Source organism: Neomonachus schauinslandi, chromosome 5 (genome assembly GCF_002201575.2).
Source record: "Neomonachus schauinslandi chromosome 5, ASM220157v2, whole genome shotgun sequence".
In the NCBI taxonomy this organism is placed as follows: Eukaryota; Metazoa; Chordata; class Mammalia; order Carnivora; family Phocidae; genus Neomonachus; species Neomonachus schauinslandi.
The window spans coordinates 173,668,579-173,695,396 of NC_058407.1; the positions used below are offsets into that span (position 1 = coordinate 173,668,579).

The window sequence follows — 26,818 nt, forward strand, 5'->3', positions numbered from 1 at the left end:
TCTGAAAGGAAACATGAACTCAGGCAATCTTGGCTCTCCTCCCACTGTGCACAGTGAGGTCTGGCTTGAAGCACTGGAAGGTAGAAACTTAGCATTCTGTAGGCCATTCACTGAAGCAATGTCGTGTTTCCCACCTCTCTCTCTCTTCCCTATGTCTGCGGACACTGATCTGCCTGCACTCATATCAGCTCAGACAATGGGGCTCCTCCTGGATGTGGTCAGAACAACAACAGGAACTTCCTAGGTATCAGAAACCAGCACTTGGAAAAGCCTGTAGGACATGTACGGGAGCAAAGACAGACTGGGGCAGAGTGGTACCCCAGCACATTCTCTACCCCTGGGTCCCTCCCTCCCAGCTAGTACTACATCCCCAGACATCTACACACTGCTACACCCAGAGCCACATCTACACAGGACATCTTTAAGGAAGCATGAGGACATCGTCGGGGCAGGGGTGACATATAGCATGTATCAGCTTTCACTTCCTCAAACATTAGTTCGTAAATTACTTCTTATTATTTCTTGTTAAATCTCAGGACAACTCAGGAGAAAGAGACCAATCTCCCTGCTCCCAAGTACAGGAGAGGCACTGGGAGGTTATGTGATCTGTCCCAGGATAGACACCTCCTAGGTGGGTGTCTTCATCCATTGGGCTGCTATAAATACCACAAATGGGGCAGCTCATACACAGGAACATTTCTCTCACAATTCTAGAGGCTGGAAATCCAAGCTCAAGGCACTGACAGATTGGGTGTCTGGTGTGAGCCTCTTCTTTGTTTGTGGACAGCTTCTGGCCGAGTCCTTGCATGACGGAAGTGGGGAGGGAGTTCTCGAAGGTCCCTGCCATGAGGGTTCCACCCTCATGACCTAAGCACCTTCTAAAGACCCCACCTCCTAACGCCATTACACTAGGCATTAGAATTCCAACAAGTGAACTGGGGGAGCCGAGGGAGACACAAATTTTCTGTCTATAGCGGAGGGATTCCAAAGTGCCGTATGTTGGAGGAACCACCCAGAGCGGCTTCCCAGAGCCCCTGTGAGGGAGTCAGAGCTCCCTTTACTCTCCGGTACCCCTGCTGCGCTTCAACTTACTCCCACCATCTGCTGCAGAAGGAAATCTCCCGGCTCTGCATCTCCCTAGTGATGTGGGAAACATAGGCAGAAAGAAATGAAGACAAAATTAAATGTCCTTATAACCTGCAGCTCACTGACAAATACTTGAGGCAGGCAGAGCATAACACTCCTGAGCAAACTCCCAACTGTCTTAATGTCAATACTTTGCTAGAGCGAAAAACCACCTTAGCTTGACAATAGCAAGGCCTCCAGTAGCCCAAAAGTCTTCTTGAGGGGCGCTGCTTCTCCCTCTGCCTCTGCCCCTCCCTGCTGCAGGTCAGTGCTGCTCACTCTCTCTGTCAAATAAATGAATAAAATCTTAAAAAAAAGAAAGAGGGACGCCTGGGTGGCTCAGTCGGTTAAGTGACTGCCTTTGGCTCAGGTCATGATCCCAGGGTCCTGGGATCGAGTCCTGCATCAGGCTCCCTCGATATATCGAGGCCTGCTTCTCCCTCTCCCACTCCCCCTGCTTGTGTTCCCTCTCTCGCTGTGCCTCTGTCAAATAAATAAATAAAATCTTTTTTAAAAAATTTAAAAAATAAAGTAAAAAAAATAAAAAGAAGAGTCTTCTTTAGCATATCAAAGTCCCTTTGGACACCTCCCTTTTCCCTTACCTCCCCCAACTCCCAAGTATATAATCGGCCACTCCTCACAACCCCAGGGCAGCAGCTCTTTCTGCCCACCGGTCCTGTCCCCGTGCTTTAATAAAATCACTTTTTTGCACCAAAGACGTCTCAAGAATTCTTTCTTGGCCTTTGGATCCGGACCCCAACAACAACACTACTCAAAACTCCGTCATGAGGACCCCTCCTCCTGCTGTCATCCCAGGTGGCTGACCACCCCCTGCTGTGCCCTTGGTGCCCAACCCTCTCACCTCTGCGGATACTTTCTCCTGTGCCATCTCAGCCCCACAGGCAGGGTCACCCCCTCGGCCTTGCCAACCCCCACGAAAGTTCCATTCTGAAGTCTCATCTCAAATCCCTCACATCACAGCCCAGTTCTCCTGGGGAACAGTCTCGGCAGCAGCGTCTCTGTGGGCCTGCTCCCGGTGGGCAAGGTCGCTGGCAAGCAGGGAGAAGGGAGAGAGGAGAGCACAAAGGAGGGCAGGACCCCGCTGGCCCCAGCATTGCAGCTGTGCCAGACTCACAGGATGACTTCATAGAGGCTGCCTGAAGCTACGTGTCGCTGGACAGTCCAGCTGGGGTGGTGTGGCAAACCTCTCTGCTGGTCCGCTCCCGCTCCCCCACATACACCCATTCTCAGATTCCCAAACAAAGACCAACATTCCTGACATTCTACTTCCTTTCTAGACTCCGTGTCCTTTGTCCTCGAGCCCACTGCTTGTGGGTCTCTCAGGGAGCTCTCAGAAAAATAGTCCCCAGTCTTGTCTGAAAATACCCTCGTGTCTCCCTCAGTTTGGACACTAGTTTAGCAGGCTACAGACTTCCATGATTACACTTACATCCCTTGGAATTCTGAAGCTATTAGGGCCATTATCTTCTCTACTATTGCTGTCTACAGAGAGCTAACGACCGTGCCTTTGAGGCAACCTGAATTACACGTATGGTTGCTGATAAGATTTCTTCTTTGTCTTTGAAGTTCGATGGTGAGACTATAATATGTCTAGATTTGGATATATTTTCATTTATCCTACTTGGAGCTTAATCTGCCTTTTGACTCTAAGGATCCATCATTTTAGGAAATACTGTGACAATTATCTCTGAACATTATCTCCACCCATTCCCTCCATGCTTCCCTTCCTCTTCTTAGAGCTCGAGTGATTATTCTATCCTCTTTATCTCTTAGCCTGTCTTCCAAATTTTCCATCTTTTTTATCTCTGTGCTTTATTCTGAGTTTTCTTCCTCACACCCACCAGGACAGTATTTTCCACTTTAGCTGCATACTGTCTGCTCTTTCGCTGATTCAATTGACTTTTTAGATAAGTATTTTTCACTTCAAGAAGTTTAGTTTTTTCCTATTTGGTTCCTTTTAAAGTCAACACATGAAACGACATTCAACATCATTAGTCATTAGGGAAATGCAAATTAAAAACACCATGAGTTATAACTACACACCTATCAGGATCGCTACATCAAAAGACAGTGCGAGCAGGAAGTGCGAGAGAAGGGGCTGAGAAATGGGATCGCTCAGGCACTGCTGGGGGAGCATAACATAGTACAGCCACTCTGGAAAACAGCTGGGCGTTTCCTTGCAAAATCTAAACGTGCAACTACCATGTTGCCCAGCACCTGCATCCCTGGGCATTCATCCCAGAAAAACAAAGACTTCTGTTTATACAAAAACCTATACACAAATGTTTATAGCAGCTTTATTCACAATGGTGGAAAACTGGATACAACCCAAATGTCCTTCACCACCAGCTACACAGGCTGTGGTATGTCCATACACAGAACACTACACAATGAGAAGGAACCAACCACCAATGCAGGCGATGACCTGAATGAATCAGAGAATCATGAAGAGTGAAGAAAGCAACCCTAAAACAAACTGCATGATTCCATTTACATAACGTTCTCTAAGTGATGCAATTACAGAAATGGAGACCAGATCAGTGATGTCCAGGGTTTAGGGTGGGTATGAGAGCTGGAGGAAAGGGGCGTGGCTATAAACGGGACCCAGGGGACCCTCTGGGGATGGAATGTGTTGTGTTTTGCCGTGTCAATGTCAATATCCTGGCTGTGATATGGGTGCGACAGTGTGGCAAGATCTCACCATTTGGGGAAACTGGTTAAAGGGCATATGGGCTCTCCTTGTATTATTTCTTACAACTCTATTTGAATACACTATCAACTCGAAATACAAAGTTTAATTTAAAATGAGGAAAAAGGACAAATACTGTATGGTTCCACTTGCATGAAGGACCCTGGAAGAGTCAAAATCAGGGACAGAAAGCAGACGGGAGGGTGCCGGGGCAGGGAGGGCCCAGTGGGGAGTTATTACTTAGCGGGGACAGAGCCTCAGTGTGGGAACAAGAAAGCGTTCTGGACATGGATGGTAGGGACGGCTGCACAGCAATGGGAATGCACTTAGCGCCACGGAACTGTACACTGAACCGTGGTGAAGATGTTAATTTTATGCAACATGTATTTTACCAGAATCTCAAAACATTTTCCAAAACAACACAAACTCCCGCAAAGACTTCCTACTGTATATGGAATAAATCCAGATTCCTTTGCAGACTCAGATGCCTCCAGGTCCCGTGTCCCTCCCAGCCTCTTCCCTCTGCACTCTCTCTGCCTCTTTTCCACACCCTAACCGCACAACAGCCCCTCCAGCTGAGCAAATACAAGCAGCTCTTTCCTGGGTTTGCAAGTATTTGCCCCTCTGCCAAGAACACTTGTCCTCCAGCCCCGTGCAGACAGAAGCTGAGAAAGCAGTCAGCACAGCAGGGGAAGCGTGGGCTAGGACCCTGACCAGCTGCTGCCCTCTCCCCACCTTAGCTGCCATCGGTAAAGCGGGGATAATAACAGGCTGACTCACTGGGCGTCTGGGAGGAGCTCATGAATCATTACACGGAAAACACTTAAAACAATGCCGGCACTCAGAAATATTAATAATTACTGTTACTAAACATCACCTTGAGAATATCACAGAATTTATCTTGAATGAAATAAGCCAGACACAAAAGATTTCATATTCTATGATCCCATTTGTAAGAAATTCTGGAATAGACAAACTCTCCTACAGTAATATTAGATTAATGGGCAGGGCTGGAGGCAGGGGGCATAGGAGTACTAACTGCACCAGGGAACCTGACTGGGAAGGGGCTGACATTTGTCACATATTTGCTAGAATTCATCAATTTGTGTGCTGAAAATCTGTTCGTGTTGTATGTAAATTCTAACTCAGTGACATGGTTGCTACAAGACCGCCTGCCGGGAGAGGCTGTCCTGGGCCCCCCAGTGCAGAGCAGCGGCCAGCTCCCTCCCTCTCCCGCTCAGCTCTCCCGTCCCTGCGCATTCCCTCATGGTGCTTGTTCCCTGAGAGTACCCTGTTTATTAGCCTGTTTCCACATGAGGCCATAGCTCACTGATGGCAGGACCTTCAATGCCTCATTCCCCTTTCCACCCCTGGCAGCTAGAACAGTGCCTGGCACAAAATGAGTGCTCAGTAAATATCTATTGAATGCATGAAGGAAGACAGAGAGGGAGAGGCAGAACTGGCCTGCCCTTCCGCGAGCATCGCTGAATGTGAACACCAGAAAGGACTTCAGTGGCCATTTAGCTCACCTTCCCCATCTTGACATGGGAAAATGGAAGCAAAGCAGAGTAAGTAATTTGCCCAAAGTCAGAATTAATGATGGAAGCAGGTCCGGAGCCCACATCTCCTAGTCTTTTTCACTTACACCAAATATGGCTCATTCACATGTATAGACATACTCTATGAACATTCACAAAATGCCTATAAAATGTAAAAAATTTAAAAGCATATTATTTTGAAAGCCCAGTTAATTATAAAAATATTATTACAACCAGATCTACTTCATTCAAGCATTAAGTTGTGACTTCCACTACAAGTGCTAATTTAAACAAATCTTTCTTGAAGCGATTGAAATGAAATGGTAGTAAGTTAATGGACATTCAAGTATTTAAGCATGGACAATTCCAAGTCAGGCTGATTCCATGTCACCTGGGATGTTGTTTACTGCCCATACTTCACAATTCACATCTTTCCTGGCAAGTCATCCTGCAAAAAGCTGACTGGAGGTTGAAATATTTAATCTATAAACTTTGCATTCCCCGGCAAACACATGCAAGTACACTGTGCTTCCATATTCCCGTCAGGTAGGCTGCCGCATGCAGTCTGAGCATAAGAACCTGCAATTAAGCAAGAGAATGGCACCGCACAAAACAAGTTTTTGCGTCCTAATCTGATAAGTGCCGACATATATTACCTCCTGGAGGTGAGAGAAATATTGCATGACATCAACATTCACATTTCACATTCTGAGACATAAAAGGAAACAAAGAGCATATATCAAAACCAAAATAACACAGAACAATTTTATTATCAAATTAGACAATATAAGACAAGGCTATCCTCATCTTTGATATGCAAAGACAGCAAACTGTTTGGATTCAGTGAATCAGAAAAATAAACACGCATTTTTTTTTCACCTTCTTAGATCAATAAAACCTATAATTACCTATTCAAAAATTCTGAGTATAACTTATTCTCATTTCTTTCAAAGTATTGTTTGCCTTTCCTAAGATATATTTCTCCTTCATCAATAGCATTTTTTCTCAAGGTTTGTTATGCTCCCCCACCTCCTTTGGTGAGGAAGTTTACAAACATTACATAGCTTTTCTTCACATTTCTTCAAGCACTCAGCCATTCCAGGAGTGTGTATCTGCTACGCAAGACAGAGTTCTCAGAACAAGGATGTTTTTGATGGCCAATACCCGGAGGACGCTGAAACTACTGGAGGAAAAGACCTACACATGCCATGAGGGTCGGGACCCTCATCTGCTCATGTCTGAAGGCAAGAAGAGTGAGCATTGCCGGCGGCGGGCACAGGCCAGTCAGGGGCACTGGCACTGAACACAACTGTGCCAGAATAAGACTTCACCTTTCCTCCTTTGTCCCACCTTCCCAGCTTACGAGTCCCCTGCTGCTTCTGCAGCCTTCCTCCCCCTCTGCCCACTACGTGACACAGTCACAAGTTCCAGGAGTTAGGACCTCACATCCCTGAGAAGCCATTAAAGTGCTGACTCCCTCCCTGCTCCTCGGCCTCGAGCACAGTCCCGGTAGCCCACCCCCACCCCGTGCCCACCCTCTCCCGGTCCTTCTCCTGGCTTGGTTCTGTAGTTCTCTAAGTACTCCAGTGCATGGTCTTTTAGCTCAGCCAGAGTCATCCTCTGTGACCAAGAGCGTCTCAACTGATATGATGGAACTCTTTGGGCTTCACTTACTGACTTAGGTATTTTATACGGAGCATTAAAGAGCTTTAAAAATCACAAACACACCAACAACCCCCAAGTTTAGCCTAGACCTCTTTGCTGACCATGAGTCTGATGTAAATAATTATCTCATGACTGGATCCTCTTGACCATCTACTACACACCTCAAACGTGTACAAAATCCACCCCCCCCCAAATATAGACAAAACTTGCTTTGCCCGCAAATCATCTCTCCTGTTCAGGAAATTTTAAGTCCATCCTATCAGTTGCAAAGGCCAAAATTCTTAGAGTCTTCCATGGCTTCTCTCCTTCTCTCATACCCCACATCTAATCCAGCAGGAAATCCTATTCATTCCATGTTCAGAATATATCAGTATCTGACACTTCCTACCACCCCTCCCCAAACCAAACCGCTCAGTCTGAGTCACCTGAACTACTGCAGCAAACCCCTAACGGGCCTCCTCATTTGGGATTCTGCTGCCCTGCGTCCATTCTTTACAGAACTCCTAACACAAGAATCACAAGGGAGATCATGCTGCTGCTCTGCTCCGATCCTCAGAGCAAATGCCAAAGTCCTCACTCTGGCTAAGTAACCGGCATCTAGGAATCAGGCCCAGCCAGCTCAGGAACCTCATCCCCAGCCGTCTCCCCCGGTCCAGCCTAGCTGCCCCTCCAACACACGGGCCTTTCTCCTACCTCGGACGCTCTTCTCACAGATTTACCCCCAGGCCTCCTCCCCTGATTCATTCAAGCCTCTGCTCAAAGAGGGCATTATCAAGAGGCCTTCTCTGATTCCACATCTGAAACAGCAACCCACCTGACCCCTGCATTCCCCTCTCGGTCCCCTGCTTCATTCTCTCCTCACTCCTATCACCAGCTGGCATGCCCTCTGGAGACAGGCTTCCCGAGGACAAGGACTTGCTTTCGTTTCCTGCTGCATATTCGGTGCCTGGAACAGTGCCCTTGTATGTGGGACGCCCTAAGTACTTAGTGAAAGCGGGGGAGCCCAAACTGCAGTCAGAACTTTGTGGGCTTTTCATTTAGCCTCATTCTGATGTGAATGTGAGGCAGCTCACATCCACCACAGGGACATTCACTTCAGCTACTCTTCTGGGACGGTGACGGATTTTTGCTGCTCCTTTCGCCACACAACGTAAGCCTCCTCCTTCAAAAGCATGTGGCTCAAGAACAAAGAGGCTGCCAGTGACAGGTGCTGGGTCTGCACATGGCAATGCCCTCTACCTCTTGCCGCCCCCCAGGTGCCATACCCACGTCATTTCCACCCCATCTCCCACCAAGCCTCTGAATTTCATAAAGCCCATGCCTTAGTCAGAAAAACATGTCTGCCTTCGCTTTTGTCAAAGATTTCTGAGGTTAGGGCCTCACAGACCCAATACAGTGGATAGAAGACACACTGGCAGGCACACTCAGGGCCATGTGGGAGCACGCGTCTGTGTGTGCCTGTGGCTCTCGGCAACCTGTAGCATTTCAAACCGAGGGCTGGTGTTCTAAAAAGGGAGAAATAGGAATATAAGAAGTATATGGAAAAATAAATCAAAAGCACCAAGAAGGTTTGGCAAAATAAAGTGAAAAGAAGGATTAGTGTGATGCAAAAGACAGCATGACACTCGGAGCCAGACAGGCCTGGGGTGGACCCCCAGCTCCAGCACTGGTCAGCTGTGTGTCCTCGGGTGGGCTGGTTAACATCTCCAATCCTCAGTCTGATCTCTAGAAGCACAACTAATTACACTTCTTCGGAAGGCAACTATGAGTATCAGGGAAGATGTGTTTAAAGTAGGTACTTAATAAATAACAGCTGCTGTTAAAATTATTAACAGGCTATTCAACTAACTTTTCAAGTTAGGAAAGATTAGAATTATTGTTTCCCTTGAAAATGAAAAAAAAAATCATTTAATTATGAGCCAAAAGCTCACATTCTGAAGGTCACAGGGGGCGGGGAGGAGGTGGTGAGGTGCCTGGGTGGCTCAGTCATGACGTGTCTGACTCTTAGTTTCAGCTCAGGTCATGATCTCAGGGTACTGAGATCAAGCCTCCCGTAGGGCTCGGGACTCAGCACGGAGTCTGCTTGTCCCTCTTCCTCTGCTCCTCTCCCCGTGCTCTCTCTCTCTTAAATAATAAAATCTTTAAAAACAAATACTAAGGAGGTGGGGCTGGCGAGATGAGGCTCCTCCTCCCCATGGCTAAGGACCATCTCCCCAGCTGTGTTAGGGAACTGACCTCAGATAACCAGCTTACAGCAGGTATAGAAGCTTGACCTGTTTCAGTATGAGTGAAACACTTTGAGCCAAACGTTTCAGTTTTTAAATGACACCTCTGGTGGTGCCGAACAGAGCTAATGCCATCTGACTTTTGTCTGCCAACCGTCTGGGCAGGGGCCATGCAGAAATGCCCTCCCAACTCCTATCCAAAGCCAAAGTTTCTTAGAAGTATAAAGCAATGTATCTTTGAATGATGTATAAACTTATCAAGAAAACCACACATGCACTGATTTATGACATCTTGCACAGCAGGTACTTAATAAATATGGGGGTGATGATGAGGTGGAAAATATGAAACAAAAGGCCTGCAAATGTGGAAATATCCATAACCAGCCTCATCTCATCTCATCTTAAAAAAAAGATTACCGGCATATCATTCTATTGAGATTGGAGATTCATCAATAGCTTCACAGACCATTTGTTTGATAGGACACTAAGTTAAAGCCTACTTAGCATCTTTACATTAGTAGCTCACCAGGAATTAAACAGTCTTTAGCAAGAATCTGCAAGTAAAAAAAGAAAAGCTTATACAATTAAGAGCTGTTATTTCATTCTATCTCCTTTCATACTTCTTGAATAAATGCAGCCTCGAGAATATGGCTAGACCGCAAGTCAACAAGTGAGTTGCTATACAGCTGCTTGCTGCTGAGTTAAACTAATCCTTCCCCCACGGATTATGCTCCCATTGACATTAATTAGAAGCTCTGATGTTGGAGAGGAAGCTTAGTTCAATTTACCCACCCTCCCTAGCACCCACCCTTCCCTAGCATTCATCCCCAATTGGCCCAGCCACACTGTGCTCAATGCTAGAACCTTCCAGAATATTTCACAGGAGTCCACCTCAGCTGCCTTTTGTTCAGCCTAACAGTCTTCTAAAAGAATGAAAAATTGACCCCTGTTCTTTGTTTCACCAATCTCGAGAGGCATTTGGTGTCACTGGAATCAATATAAATGTGGACACCCCAGCAACTCTTAAAAAATTAAAAAGGAAAGCAGTTATCCCATTTTCTATGGAAATTAGTATTTTTACTGAAATTTTTAAATATGGCCTTTATACACTTCAATATTTGTCCTATTCCAATAACAAGAATAGAAACATTTGTTAGATAAGGTTAAGAACAGTCTGGGGCCAAGCAGGTTCAGATGCCTAGGCAGAAGAGTCATGATACCTGGCTTAGAGAAGGGACCCCATGGATGGGCAGGTAGGGGAGAAAGCAAGTTTACACCTTACAGTGACTTTCAGAGTTATATTTCAAACCTATTTAGCAAATTATCTTATATACATATATCCTTTTTGGAAAAACACAACAAAACAAAAGCATTTTCTTCTCATGAATTTTTCTATGAGTGCAACCATCTGACGGCATAAGGATTTGACTTTTAGCCCAAGCTTATAAGCATTTCATGGTTTTTTCAGAAATGTTCATTCCTGAAATGTTTATATTTGGTATATTATCTTTAAATTATACTGCAAAATGCCCAGTTATGAAACATATACCCAATGTTCTTTTTAATCACTTAAAGCTCTAAATGCAAAAAATCCGTTTGGCATTAGATAAATACCAAGGCAGGAACACCTTGAAATAATGCTTAACTAATCACAAAGCAACTCTTCTGCAATAGATGGGCGAACCACTAATTAGACGGAGAGACTAGAACTGTCCCGGCAGGGGACAAGGGTAAAGAGAAGTAAGCCGTCATTACTGTTTTATCGTCGGAGAGAGCAGCATCAAACACGGCTCAGTGAAAAGGGGGAAACCCCACAGCACTGTAAGTAAATACCAGCACCCCTTAAATTAGTCCTTGGAGCTAAACACAGCTCAGGGGTGACAATGACGTCTCAAAAAGTACATTCAAGAGGGGAAAAAACAGACCTTAACAACCAAGTAAGGATGCTTTACTCTGCGCATGCCGCTTATCAAAGGGTAACATTACAAGATGATTTCTTTAAACTGCTTAAACATTTCCAAGCCAAGTCTTCCAAAAAGCTGCTTAGTAAGGACTGGTGGAGGACTACCAGACCAGGTTGTTATTCTTATTATTCTTTTCAAAGCTTAACTGACACAGTGGAATTCATTAAATAATATGTCAGTGGTGCCAACAAGTGTAATGAGTTGTGTTTTAAAGTTTGGAGCAACTTACATTCTGTTGCTGGGAATGATCTTGTGCCCTTCTCTGAACCAAGTCACTTGTGGCCTCGGGCAGCTGGTGATGGGCAGTAAGTTGAGGACTGCTGCATGTCCTTGAGACACCATTTTCCTCTGGTCTGTATCCATGAAATTTCCCATATCTGCAGAGAAAAATCAGACCCTTTAAGTTCCAGAAAACTCTTTTTTTTGCGGGGGGCAGGGGGGAGAGCCAAAGATGGAAATACCTATATATTACAACAAAGTCAGCGACGTTGCTATACTTTAGCAGTAAGACAAGAGAGACTGAGCAGTAATGCTGGTGAGTACAGATCTGGCGGGGAAGTGAAGCATGAGGCAGAGCCGTGTGCCTCCAAAGTGCCCATGAAATTCATTAATCAGCAGAACTTCATGGTCTTTGTGTCGCTGCAACAGTACAATGAAATGTTTGCAACTGATTTTAATATTGGAATAAACCGTGGGAAAGCATCCCACCACCACAGAGACTAACGGAGCACCGTCAGCTACCCCCGGCTCCCCAGTCTCTCAGGCTAGTTCCACCCAGGCAGCTGCCATTGCGCTGTTCGTTTTTTTTTAATTTGGGGCAAGCAGGCTTTGTGCCAGTCCCTGTGCTACGGGTTAACGGCATTTTTTAAAAAATGGACGTCACAGAAAAAAAACCCAGTCATTAGAGTGTAGGTATAAGAGGCCAATTTTTAAATTAGTAACATTTGAAACTTCTGAAAAATGTCTACGTCATGCTTAGATACAGATACATGTGTATACACTCACGTGGTATATATACTATGGTCGTCTCTCTGTGTATAAACATTTGGAATAGTCACAGAAAATCCCCATTATCAATGGATTTTTTATTCAAAGAAAATTATTTCCTATGTAATAAGCAGCATTTAATACTCTAATAAAGAGATGAAACAAACTAATGAAACAGATTAGGAAAGCAGTCACGGTTATTTTCAAACTTGTTGAAACTTATCATCAAAAAGAAGGAGAAAAGAGAGAGAAGAAAACATCTAAGAGCCAGAGATAAATGACAGAAACAAGTGTATAAATAATTAACCCAAAAAAAGCCCCAAATTTAATATTACGTAATAGAATTTAATATATTATAATAAATTCCAAGCTGTTAACTTATTCAAATATGTTTGGGGTATTGATCTGAACTTTGTATTTATTATGTTTTCAATTATTCCATTGAATAGAAGTTCTCAATTATTCCGCAGAAAGATTTAGCTGAGTGAGTTCACCACAATTCAGAAAAGTTAAGCTTTCCTAATTAAAAACATAACTAAACATGTACAGGATCAGCACCTCACTCAGTCACTAGTAATTAAAGAATAGTAGAGTAATGAGCAATTATTCTGTTTGATATAGTAATGCTGAAAACTATAGGCCTTACCCGTGGTCAAAAAAACAAATAAAACACTGTCATCGCTGGGTGACAGCCCAATTTAAGAGCTCTCTGGAATTCTCTCAAATCTGTCATAACCTAGTAACTTAAAGCTTCATAAACACCTTCTGCTTTCTTTTAAATGAAGAGACATTTTGGTAGTAAATTCAAAACGTAATAAAGCAGATAGGCCATTTTAGATGGACTTGACCCTTCACAGATTTTGGACTACAAAAGTATTAAATGCTTTACGTCAGCCAGCTGGTCTCCCCAATTCCTGCTAAAAACGACATCAAAGGCAAACTCTGCGTTCTGATATCTCCTCCAGTTACTTTTACTCCAAAATGGGTCTGCCCCACAGAGAACTCATCAAGTAACTAACAGTAAGCCCATCTAGGACATTACTATCCACCTAGTTTTTATTGTGTAGCTAAAGGATTTCTAAACAAATCACTGGAAAGAAGTAATTAGGAACTGACAAAATTTTTCCTAACTGGGTTTAATTTTTTACTTTAAAAACATTTGAACCTGAGTATCATAAATGCTAAGAGCAGCTAATCATAAAAGAGAAGGCATCTTGTTAAATTTTGTTTTCTGTCTTCCACAGGGCCTGACAGAGGCCCTGACTACTGAGTGGCCAGGACTGGCATTTACCTCATTAACCCTGTCACCACCATCAGACCAGCCCCACTGGCTATTTAGTTATCTCCCAAAACCTTTAGCAAAGGTTGGATTCCAAAGAGAATCCAAGACAGAATCTCAATTCCTACAATGGTTAAAAGTGATTCTGATCAGCATTCCCCACAGACATTTTGTTTCTGTTATTCATCACTGGAGACTTTTCCAATGCACACATACATGCGACGTGAACTTCTGATCTTCTCTGCAAGAGAGCTCCCATCCGGTTTCGCACCACACAGCGGTAAAACCCAGCATCCAGCCTCTGTAAAGACGGGATAATATACCTGCCAAATACCAAAAAGAAGTGTTAATGCTTCTATATCTAGGAGCAGCTCTGGCATCTCATTTCACAAGTGCTCAACAAATATTTTATTTTTGGTAAACTAATGTCTATGTAATTCTTCTCTGTCAACATGCTCACCCCAACTGCAATTTATCTGTGAGATTACATAATCGATGTCTGTCTCCCCAGTGAGGCTTTCAGTAGTACATGAAGCTAGGTTCTAGACCTGCCTTGCTCATCACTCTACCCCTGGCGCCAGGCACACTGCCATGCATGGAAAAGAGAACACTCACAACTAGTTGAAAAAATGACAAATGTAAAATAGCTATAGGTCATTACACTTAAACTAGACATTTCAACAAGAAGTGTTTACAATTCTCTCTCTTAGAATCTCTAAAAGTTATTTCTAGAACTGGCAACAATCTTTACATAATGTGTCATGTTACTCTCCCTAAAAATTCCAACAACACTTTCAGGATGAGATACAGGTGTCATCGAGGCAAAGACAGCAACGACCCGGTGACAAATGCCCTCTGCACTCACTGTTGTAGAACCCCCAACACAATTCATACACTTCCCTCGCTTCCTTCTCTGCATATGGCCTGACATAACTTTAAAAACATTCTGGGTAACTGAAAGGTGATTTCATTGGTATTTTCCACTGCTGTGACTGTAAGTAATCACATCCTTCAAATCAATGCCTTTCTAAAAACTTCAGTAACATTTTACAGAAGAAAAAAAGGTAGTTAGAAGATACAGATCCCATAAAAGCCCTGCTTTAGGGTTTACTATTAGTTTTATAACTTAGGATGTTTTGAAATCCATAAGCAAGTATGATTTATAACCAAGGACCACTTGAAGTGAGTTTTAAAGCTCCAGAGCCCAAACCTTTCACGATACCTAAGAGAGTACATTAATTGGTTTCTAGGCCATGTTCAAAAACAAATCAAGAATAAAGCTGAGGGCGCCTGGGTGGCTCAGTTGGTTAAGCGACTGCCTTCGGCTCAGGTCATGGTCCTGCAGTCCCGGGATCGAGTCTCGCATCGGGCTCCCTGCTCGGCGGGGAGCCTGCTTCTCCCTCTGACCCTCCCCCCTCTCATGTACTCTCTCTCATTCTCGCTCTCTCAAATAAATAAATAAATCTTAAAAAAAAAAAAAAAAAGAATAAGGCTGAGTCCTGAATACTTTTTACAAATAGGAAGTTGCCTACCACAAGAAAGAAAAAGAGAGCTAACACCAAATCGAATGGTAGCCTATTTCTCAAAAAAGAGAAAACTCAGCGACGTTATCCTTTATTACAAAGATGTTAATAGTTATCTTCAATTTAAAAATACTTCTCAAAAGGATAATCAGAGAAACTTTTAAAAATCGGGTAGAAAGAGACGCCTGGGTGGCTCAGTCGGTTAAGCTGCTGCCTTCGGCTCAGGTCACTATCCCACAGTCCTGGGATCGAGTCCCACATCAGGCTCCTTGCTCGGTGGGGAGCCTGCTTCTCCCTCTGCCTGCCTCTCCCCCTGCTTGTGTTCTGTCTCTCTGACAAATAAAATCTTTAAAAAAAAAAAAATCAGGTAAAAAGCACCATGAACAGTATGCTTTATTAGCTCAGTTCCTAAACATAGCTTGAAATCGTTAATATTCAACTGATTGCTCATCCTTTTACTCAACTATGTCCAGTTCATCAACCTGAGAAAGGAACTTAAAGGCATAATTTTTAAGTGAATAAAACATTTGGACAATATAGGTAATTCAGCACTAAGCAAATATTAATCAAAGTATGTTTTCCCTCTGATAACCATCTTGGTATTCCCATGACAAGATTAATAAAATCTTTTATGAAAATTATTGCTGAGTTTTAATCTTCAAAATTTTACTCTATTCTGAGGAATGGATCATCTCAAACAAAAAATTAATTAGTGTGGATAATAAGAATAATATCAAACCAAACACAAAAAGTCAATGCCATTTATTTAAATTACAAATCAAGACTAGAAGGATGAGCAGCTTTAACTGTCAGATACTGTTATTATAATAAGGAGGAGTTTTGAAATTAAGTTAAAATGAAGTCAAAAAAGTTTTTGGAAACGAAATAACACAAGTTATGGGAGGACATATTTGAAAAACTACATGAACAGCTTCATCATTGCAACATTTCCAAATTTATATAATTGTTATCCATTCCATTTTCCTTTTTTTTTTGCAGTATCCTAAGTAGATTTTAAATTCTTATGAATTTCTATAGTAATCCTATGTACTAACGCACAAAAATAGCAGTGTTTTCAAACCACAGGGAGGAGCAGATACAAAATTGAATATTAGGCATATGCTGTTTTGTACCATCTCTTTAGTCTAATGTCTCGCCAGGGAAAAAATATACAAAAAAGTTGCGAAGTACTCCACCTATTATAGGAATTCCTACACAAATTATGTTCACCTAACAGATGGGAATATTCACTGCAAGCCTATTGTTTATAAACACACATTTTTAAGCAGAGAAAGCTTCCTGGCTCTTTATAAGAAAGTATGATAAAATCTTAGCACCATATGCCACTAAAATATAGAAAATGCCTGCTCCTATTTCAAATAAACACAGCAGGGAATGTTTGTATTCACTGTATAAAGGCAGAATTCTACTAGACCAACAGAACATATTCCAGGGCTAGTTCATTATCAGGAACAGCAAATTAAAGAAAATCAAACACAAAATCACAGCAAAACCAAGGGTTTAAATGTCCATTCCTGCTAAGTAAGAGAATACCTCAGTTCTGAATTGCCTCTCAGGATGGACCACAAGAACCAGCCCAGAGTTTCTCTAGCAAGCAACTTTAGCTCTATTTCAGCCCATAAGTAGCTGCTTGACTAGCCCTGCCTGGAGTGAACATTTGACATTTTTTTGTCTACCTGGGATCTATAGCATTTTCCTGTGTTCGGAGAATTTTCCACTCTGAGTCTCGGTGGAGGCAGACCCCTGGACACAGGTAGGAGGCAATGTGTGACCACTGGCCACACGTACTCTGGACTTTTGATCTGAGGCTGGTGATGCACAGGAATGGGGCTGAAGGAGCATTCATCTGACAGCAGTGGTTCCCAGGTGCAGTAGAGCCCGGGCCCAGGGGGGCAGTGGCAAACAACAGCATCCAGGCTCCAGGTGAACTAGGAGCAGGACTCTCACAGGACTGGCTCCTGGGCTGATTGGCTCTAGCGGGCTCACCTCATTCTGTTCCTGCCCAATCTCCAGCCTGCCTGGAGACTAATTGTAAGGGCAACCCAACGTCCATACTACAACTTCCTGTTCCATTTCAGTAAGAGTTTGTTTCTGTGGCTTGTCTAGAATTCCCCACATGTCTACACTACAGGACACAGCCAAAATAATTTCAGCTGAAAAAGCTTCTGAACTTACCAGGTGCTCACCATGGTCACAGAAAAACCCAAATAATGCCTCTCCAAATCATCTCTCTTTTAAAAATCGTGGCTTCCTGGTAAACCACAAAGAATCACTAGGCAATAACAGTCCCTCCAAAACTGGGATAAATTAACCTGTTATGAATTTTCCTGAACATGAAACACTAAAATTTGAGAAAATGTCTGGTAAAATACTGCCTGGGTGCAGACAAATTACTGTGGAGCAGTTCTTCCAGCAGCAGTGAGATACTATGACTAAGGACACAGGTCTACAGAGATCTATGCTGGTTCTGAATAATGATGGCACATCTGCAATTCCCCCTCTCAGGTCAGGCAATATAATTCAATTCCAAGAGAGAATCTTCATGCCCATTAAAATTAGACCTAAGGCTTTTTTTTTCTTTGAATAGGTATCCTCCATCCATTTTATGCCACTCCAGGTAGAACTATTCTTCACAACTCTAACTTTTTATACTGGTATAAAATATCTATTTTGCATGAAAATAAACAACCAAGTTCTATAATAAACCTTCATATCTTGGCCCAGAGCCCAATATTATAATCAAAGTGAAAAAAAAAAAATGGTTAAGGAAAACAACAACAACTACAACAACAAAAACCCCTGTAATCCATTTATACCCTTCTTGGAACTACTTTGATTCTTCTTTTGGAGATGTGATGATAAATCATTAGGCTTTCAATGTTATTTTTATAAATTTCCTACATGAAATTAAAAAACAATAATAATCAAAAGTGGAATCAGTCTACAGCTTTCTTTACAAACAAAATACTGAAATGAAAAATCCAGAGTGAAATGTATTAAGAAAAAGATAAAAGGACCTAGAGCCTTAAGCAGTGTAGGACTATAAGAGATTCTAATTATTTTAGCCAAAATGTGCAAGACTAGTCCACTTGAGCCAAATATAACTGTTATTATTGTGGGCTGGGCAGTTCAAAGAGGACAGGACGAATGGAGAGGTAACAAGCAGAAGAGTGACTATAAACCAAGTCAAGAAAACTGAAGCCAAACAACTTGGAGAACTAAGCCATTTATGGGAAGACACAGGCGGGAGTCACACTCAGTTCAGTGGGATGATGAAGAAACCAACTGGTTATATGTCACCTAACAAAAGAGTTCTCAATTCAATAGACCTTTCCTTTTGGTGAGTAGGGGCAGAGCAGATTAAAAACAAAACAAAACAAAAGACAAGTAGAGGAGTCTTTCCCACAGCTTAGCAATAATGCATAATTAGATGCTTTGTCTCAGGGGCTTAAGATTTTTAACTACTGATCTTGTATCCCATAACACTAAGTCCACTTATTAGTTTTAGCAGCTTTTTAATAGAGGTCACATTTTCTACATCAACGATCATGTCGCCCTCAAAAAAAGACATTTTTATATCTTCTCTTACAATCAAGATCTCTTTTATTTCTTCTGTATTTGTTTCCCTTACTGCATTGGCCAGCAAATCCACTATTGGGATCTGCTGAGCTTCTTGCATTGGTGGGTTTGTAGTTTTCATTAAATGTTGAACATTTTCAATATTATTCCTTCAAATATTTTTCTGCCCCTGCCTCCTTTGGGATTCCAATCACATATACATTAGGCCAGCTGAAGTTGTCCTGTAACTTATTAATGCTCATTTCATTGGGTTTGATCCCCCCCTTTTTCTCTATCTGCCTTTCATTGTGGATAGTTCTATTGCTATACCTTTAAGTTTACTAACATTTTCTTCTGCCATGTCTAATCTGCTGATACCCCATCCAATATGTTTTTCATCTCGGACATTATAGAGTTCATCCTCAGAAGTTTGATTTCTGCCTTTTAATATCTTTCATGTATGTATTTAGCTTTGATCACATGGAATACATTTATGATGTTTCAATATCTTTCTCTGCTACTTCTAACACCTGTGTCAGTTTTGGCTTGAGAGGTTAATAGATTGATCTCTCTCCTCCTTATGGGTCATACTGTTCTTCCTCTTTATGTGCCTGATAATCTTTGATTCAATTCTAGACATTGTGAATTTTACCCTGTTTGGTGCTGGATATTGTTGTATTGCTATAAATATTCTTGAGTTTTGCTCCCCGATGCTTCAATTTTTTTTTAATTAAAGATTTTTATTTATTTATTTTACAGAGAGAAAGACGGCGAGAGAAGGAACACAAGCAGGGGGAGTGGGAGAGGGGGAAGCGGGCTTCCCGTTGAGCAGGGAGCCTGATATGGGGCTCGAAGCCAAGACCCGGGGATCATGACCTGAGCTGAAGGCAGACACTTAATGACTGAGCCACCCAGGCACCCCTCCAATGCTTCAAAAATACTTGAAAGTCATCTGATCCTTTCTGGTCTTGTTTATAAAACCTTAGGATCAGAGCTGCATTTGGTCAAGGGTTAATAATTCTCATTACAGACCCATGATAATTCTGTATCCTCTATCCAATAATCCCATAAATTATGAGGATTTTTGGTATGGCTGGTGAGAATAGGCCCCCCACCCAGCCCTGTGTGGTAAGCATGGGAAGAACTACCATCATTTCTGGGCAGTCTTTTCCTGGGCCTTGGTGACTCTCCTCACATGAATGTGCTGATGAATATTCTGCCTAATACTTAACATAGAACCTCTGCAGAACTCTACTCCTCTTTCCCTGGTACTCTGCCTTGATCTCTCTGGATTCTCCATTCTCCTAAACTCAGGGGTCCTCCAGACACATGTGCAACCCTGTGTCTGGGCCATAGCCTGGAAATTCTCACATGGCATTAAAGCTGGGACAATCAGAGGGCCCACTGATTTTCTGTTTCTCAGGCATCACCACCTTTGGCTGCCTGATGTCCAATGTCTTAAACACAACTGTTTCATATACTTGTCTGGTTTCATGGTTGTTTAGATTTCCTATCTAGGATTCTCTTTTATATCTCTTAGTGAGGTTTTCCACTTCATGTAGGTTCTTATAAAGGTTATTCCCAGGTATTTAATAATTTTTATTGATATTGTGAATTTTTTCATCTTTCTATAAGACATAAGAAAAAGTTACTTTTTCCTTAACCATTCCTATTTTCTTACTGGAAAAAAAAAAAAAAAAGAATTATTATCCATCAAACTTCTATTGTTGATACTGTCACAGAAATTGAACCACAGAGACAGGTCACATAAGGAGACAATAAGATTTTTAGCAGTTCACAGTATCCAATTATCCCTCCTGTTATAACAATGAATATCATGCCTACCACTAAGAAATTATTGGCTTAGATATCTATCTATTCTTATTTGAATATAATTTTTTATCTCAAAGTAGAAAATAATTGAAAATATTTTCTGGAGGAAAAAAAGATAAATCTGCCTATGACAGCTATGTAAACTTGGTTTAATTGCTAAACTACTACAATTTTCCCAATACAGTCACCTGTACCTAAATATGCACAATGCATCAATATGAAAAACATCGGAAACTCACTGAAATTCATTGTGCAGTTTGCAACACAAGCAGCAAAGAAAATGCTATTTTTGGTCAAAACTAGAAAAGCTGAGTTTATATTATGTGCCCTTTATAGGATTAGTATTTTCTACTGACACCAAAGTGGGGGTGAGGGTAGAGAGACTCCATTTCAGGGAGAAAACAGCTACCATTTTCATAAAGTAGCCATGTCTTTCAATTTGAGACTGAGAATGGTCTCGTGAAGGTTAATATATGACAGCTGAAGGTGCTTATTGGAAGGAAGTAGATGAAAGAGTAATTTGAAAAAAATAGCATGAGATTTTTGGACAGGTTTTATATCTAAAAAAAATGATGACAAAATACAATGGATCCCTGATAACCCATCTCAGTGTCTGAAGCCCTCAGTGAACAGAATATAATTTATCACATCTACCCCAAACCACTCTTGCTTTAGAATAACCCATTTCTTCTAAGTTTCTAAAGAAATGGGAATGAAGCATGTATCTCATTTTAATGGTCCATATATAATGAGCCGCCCCTGCAATCTTGCTTAGTGACCCACAATGCTTTGTCTTCCTGTGGATTATCCAGAGTGTGCCAAATTAACAGGTAAATCTGTTAGTGCAAAGAGCAACACAAAAAAGCTGCATCTTCCTTGCATATTTTAAAATGGACAATAAAACCGTTTCATCATTAAGTCTAAATAGTTGCCTATATAATAATGGCATGGTGTATGATTTAGCATTTTTTTAAAGATTTATTTATTTATGTGTGTGTGTGAAAGAGAGAGAGAGGTAAAGGGAGAGAGAGAGAATCCACGAGCAGACTCCCCGCTAAGCACAGAGCCACCCAGGCACCCCATGCAGGGCTCGATTCCAGGACCCTGAGATCACGACCTGAGCTGAAACCAAGAGTTAGCCGCTCAATTGACTCAGCCACCCAAGCACCCCTGAGTTAGCATTTTTTTTTTTTAAGGTTTTATTTATTTGTCAGAGAGAGAACACAGGCAGGGGGAGTGAGGGAGAAGCAGGCTCCCTGCTGAGGAAGGAGCCAGATGTGGGGCTTGATCCTAGGACCCTAGGATCATGACCTGAGCCGAGGGCAGAAGCTAAACCGACTGAGCCACCCAGGCGTCCTTGATTTAGCATTTTAAAACAAAACTGTTACACTGCTGTTTTACATGTGTCCAACGGAATCTAAAGATTTTGAAATCCACATTATCCATTTTTTTTTAAGATTTTATTTATTTATTTGACAGAGAGAGACACAGCGAAAGAGGGAACACAAGCAGAGGGAGTGGGAGAAGGAGAAGCAGGCTTCCCACCAAGCAGGGAGCCCGATGCGGGGCTCGATCCCAGGACCCTGGGATCATGACCTGAGCCGAAGGCAGACGCTTAATGACTGAGCCACCCAGGCGCCCCTCTCTAACAAGGATTCTTTTTTTTTTTTAAGATTTTATTTATTTATTCATGAGAGATAGAGAGAGAGAGGCAGAGGCAGAGGGAGAAGCAGGCTCCCCGCAGAGCAGGGAGCCCGATGCGGGACTCGATCCCAGGACCCTGGGATCATGACCTGAGCCGAAGGCAGATGCTTAACGACTGAGCCACCCAGGCGCCCCAGCACATTATCCATTTTTTATTAATGAACTCTTTAACAGATACAACCTTCATACCGTTCCTTTTTACTCTTTGAACTTGAGTTGTAAATCTATTTACCCCATAGAATTTTATTCTAATGTAACATATTTTTATGCCTGAAAGATACTTATTGATTATCCAACATACTTATCTGAAGTAAAAATACACATATCAACGGCAACTTAAAAAGGATATCCTTTGATCAAAAGATTCTAAGTGCTTATAAAAATTCTTCTGTATTACATGTTCATTGCAATTATTATAGTTAATCAAAACAACATATATGTGTTAATGCTGAAATATAATTATTAAGCCTTTAAAATTTAAAAAGAAAATGTCTCTTAATGACAGGAAAGTGGCTTTTTTTTTAATTACATTTCATTGAATGGGAAGTTATTTACCACTAGAATAAACAGAATTGGATAGAAATTAACAACAAAGAGAAGGTATTGACAACATATTTGTGCCATTTGTGTTCATTTAAATCCAATGAGTACATGGAACAAGCAAATAAACAAGTAGAGAAGAGGTTGAAGCATAGCAGCAAGCAAAACACAGGAAAGTAATAAAAAATGGATATGGATTTAGAGTATCAAATAATCTTCTTTGCAAAAGTTAATCAAAGTGTCTTCTGAGTAAATGTTTGAGAAAAATACAAAGCCCTAACTTTCCTCTTGTGCATGTCCCTTCTATATCAAGATAGAACATGGATCTGATCGAAGTAAACAACACTTTCTACCTCCTCCTCCCTGATATCTCCAACTGAGGCCTCACCACACTCTTCTCATCTCAGAGGAGGGTAAAATGCAGAAAGAACATGCTTCATAAAAGAGTATTTCTTGACTTCATTCTTCTTTCTAACAAATCCTGAATACTCTACTCCTGCTCTGTATAAGTGGACAAGCCCCAGGGTGCGGCTGTGGGTTTGCCACCTATATAAAACAAGATGCCCTTGTCTGCCATGGATCTATCTTGCACACTCTTTGCTTTGCTCTCATTACACGTTCCTTGAGGCACAATATATCCTTTGGTAACAGCTGGAGAATGCAAAAGGTGAGGATGTTAAAATTGGTATAGCTCTTGCTGCCTAACTATACAACGTATCTGAATTTTTAAAAACCCAAAATTGATCAAAATATCCCATTTCTAGTGTCCTATTTTCCCCTAAAGGGAATATGTGAAAGGCAAGAAGTTCTTCTGGGGTTGTTTAAAAGAGCCCAACACTTTGTTCTAGCCGAATATTCTGAACTATGCACTTGTCTTGCATTCTTGAGAAGCAGTTCCGTAAGAGGACTCAGGGAGAGTGAGTCTTCCTTCTGTGAACTGGGAGAAAGAGCACAAAGAGGGGCAGGGGAAGGTGCCCACACAGAGGCATGTTCTCGGTCAGCTCAACCTCAGAAAACACACATATGGAAACTGAACATCTAAAAAGAAATTCCTTTGCCACTATCCATGGCCATGTTCCCCAATTTGAAGACCATCATTATAGATCATCCACACTACTACTTTTTGTAGGGAAGGATAATCTGGAGTCTTCTGAAACTTCATTCCTTTCTTCCTGGGGCATACAAAACATTATGTCACTTCATTTTTATGAGAAATCTCTGAGGTGGGTTATATCACACCCATTTTACAGATGAGAAAATCAAAATCAAACTGGTTAGGTCACTTGTCCAAAGTCACACACAGAAGTTGAACAGAAATATCTGGATTCAAGGTACTGGCTGTTAAAGCCCACTACTCACACGTGGTTCTCATTTCTAAGCTTGCTTGTCTTTTCCTTTCTTATGCCCCTCCTACAAAACCAAGTACCCTAACACCTCATTATAATAATACAGAATGTCAACTAGGATTTATTAGCTGATTGCTTGTGGGCCAGAAAATACACCATTTTACCTACATTAGAGCCTTTTAATGCTCACACCACCACAAATGAGGTATGATCACCCCCATTTTGCAGGTATTGGTGGCTTGCCTGAAGTTACATTGCTGATGCTAATTGGGAGTGAGCTGGGATTCAAACCTGGGTCTGTTGATGTCAACATGATCTTACACTATTATGATAAATTGCTCCTACAACAGCAGATACTCTGACAGTATAGGCCTAATAATGAAAGAGGTGGTCACAAATTTCTATGTCTACAAAGAGCAGGTGGATAAGGTAACTGAGCAAAACACGGTTCTTCTGTGTGGGGCGGCAGAGCCAGGTGGCTAGGCCTTCTGACTGGTCAAGAGGGACCAGAAAGTGCATTTTTATATGAAATCTTACAATTGTTAAATGCTGGCAAGCAATTAAGAAATATATTCTGTGTGTATATCCACATGTATTTTCAACTGATTTTTTAAGTACATACACACATACCACATTCTGGGCAGGCTGGATGTGGTTCATGGACCATCATATTATAACCTCTGACTATTTTTTAAAAATTTTTAAGATTTATTTGAGTAATCTCTACATCCAACATGGGGCTCAAACTCACAACCCTGAGATCAAGAGTTGTGTGTTCTTCCGACTGAGCCAGCCAGATGCCCCTAACTTCTGACTTCCAAAGTGAGTGAGTGATGGCTATGCCCCATGTTCAGAAGCCCATTACTCTATTTAAAATACCTCTGGACAACCAATTCTCTAATTTCCATTAAATAAGAGCATGACATTGCTGATTTGGGGACCTCTTGGACTTTTTAGGCAGTCACTAATTCTCTGTCCTACTCAGAACTACAGCATCTGTTATAATAACCCTCACATAGAAACAGAAGCTAAACAGATTTAAACCTGAAAAGACCTGAGTACTGCAGGGAGACCAGGAGGTTTACAAGCGGGTACCACTGGTCCTGGGAGAAGCCACAGCTCAGGTGTGACCTCATCTCAGCCTCCCCTCTGCCTCAGAGCATCATGCTCACTCCTGCACCCCAAACCTAGCACATGCAGGAGTTCAGTAAACATCCTTTTTTGCTGCTGGAACAAGAGACTCTGCTCATGTCCCTCCCCCAAAGCCTCATCTTCTCCCATCCTGACTCTAAAAGTTAGCCGGGTAAATTTTCTGTTGACTGCTCAGAGCTCCAGAAGCTACTGATTTAAAGATCTCTGTTTAAACATTCATGCTTGTTAAATACGAACAATACTGGTGGGTGGGGCTGTTGCCACAAGACAGCAAATATATCGTGCTAAAGCTGTTACTTGCATTCCTCCGTAACTATAGCTTTTTTTAGTCTGGTAATTTCACTAATGGGCTTCCTTTTACAAATATAATGATAGACTTCCTAGGTGTAAATACAATGTAGATCAGAATATTAAATCACATTCTAATTAACTCTATTCCTTTAATCCTAATGCATTAGAAATTCAATCAAATATTTTCACCCTTTGTGCTATTATGGTCAATAAGGCAAATATTCTAAACACATCAACTTGAAATGGAATCTTATTTTCAAGCAATCAATTACTTATATTCGCTGGTGTAGGTGGTGAGCTCACGGTCATTGTGCATCCACTTGAACTCCAAAGGCCAGCTCCCTTCAGCAAGGCAAGTGAGAACAAGGCGGTTGCCTTCCAGGTGAATCTGCGGTAGGCCTGGCTCCGTTTTAAAATATGGCACAACATCATCTGAAATATCAAAAAAAAAGAGAGCAAGAGAGAAAGAAAAAAAAGTGAATGAAGTAAACATGAAAATGGCATTCATCCAATTAATCAATCACTTATTTAAACAGACCTAATTTTAAAAAGTATAAATGATGGCTATTTGGCCCAATTAAGGAGCCAATAATCCTCAACCCCTTAGAAACATGTAATACCCTAGATGATATTTCAGAAGGCAGAAAGCTCAATGATCAGCACCATTTAAAAACATCTGACAAGTTCATTGCAGTTATTTCTATTTATGATTAATACCTGTTAAACAAAGAGGCGTACTGGGCAATCTCTGGTCATGCAAGCCATGGTTTTAACTAGGCATTATATTTTCACAGTATCAACCAAGGGTCTACACAGAGGCTCTAAAAGAAATTTCTTCATGTAACCTTCAGTCGGTTAAAAAAAAAAAAAAAAAGTAACTAGGATAAGCAAGAGTAACATGCGTACATAAATGACAGGAAGCACCATCCAGCTTCCACCTCTCTCTCTCTCTCTCTCTCTCACACACACACACACACACACACACACACGGGGCTATAAAACTGGAAACCTGTGTGTATTTATACAACAAAATCCTACACAGCAATGGGAATGCAACAACTCTTGGCCCCCCCTATGAATCTCACAGACACATGTGGAGTGAAAGAAGCCAGACCGAAAGAAGTTTATAGCATATGCTTCTATCCAAAAGTTCATGAAAATTCAAAACCAGGCAAAGCTAATCTGTGCTCTTAGAGGTCAGGATAGATGTTACCTCAGGGGGACAGGGACGGTATAGGGGTGTAACAGGGCAGCTTATGGCGAGCAGACCAGGACCTATTTCCCGATGTGATTACACAGGGGCACTTCATTTTGTGAAAATTCATGGAAAATTATTCTATGTAAGATTTGTGCAATT

At 41.8% G+C, this 26,818-nt stretch overlaps 1 protein-coding gene across 1 annotated transcript in view; it reads right to left on the minus strand.

The window, feature by feature from the left end:
- SDK1 (sidekick cell adhesion molecule 1) overlaps positions 1 to 26,301 on the minus strand; it is a 522,185-nt gene extending 495,884 nt beyond the window's left edge. Inside the window, exons 1-4 of the mRNA XM_044915291.1 lie at positions 26,274 to 26,301; positions 25,734 to 25,893; positions 13,710 to 13,816; positions 11,457 to 11,604 (exon numbers count right to left, since the gene is read on the minus strand). Coding sequence (XP_044771226.1) covers positions 11,457 to 11,604; positions 13,710 to 13,816; positions 25,734 to 25,893; positions 26,274 to 26,301 — 443 coding nt within the window. The remainder of the gene's footprint in view (positions 1 to 11,456; positions 11,605 to 13,709; positions 13,817 to 25,733; positions 25,894 to 26,273) is intronic.
- Positions 26,302 to 26,818: the final 517 nt, after the last annotated feature.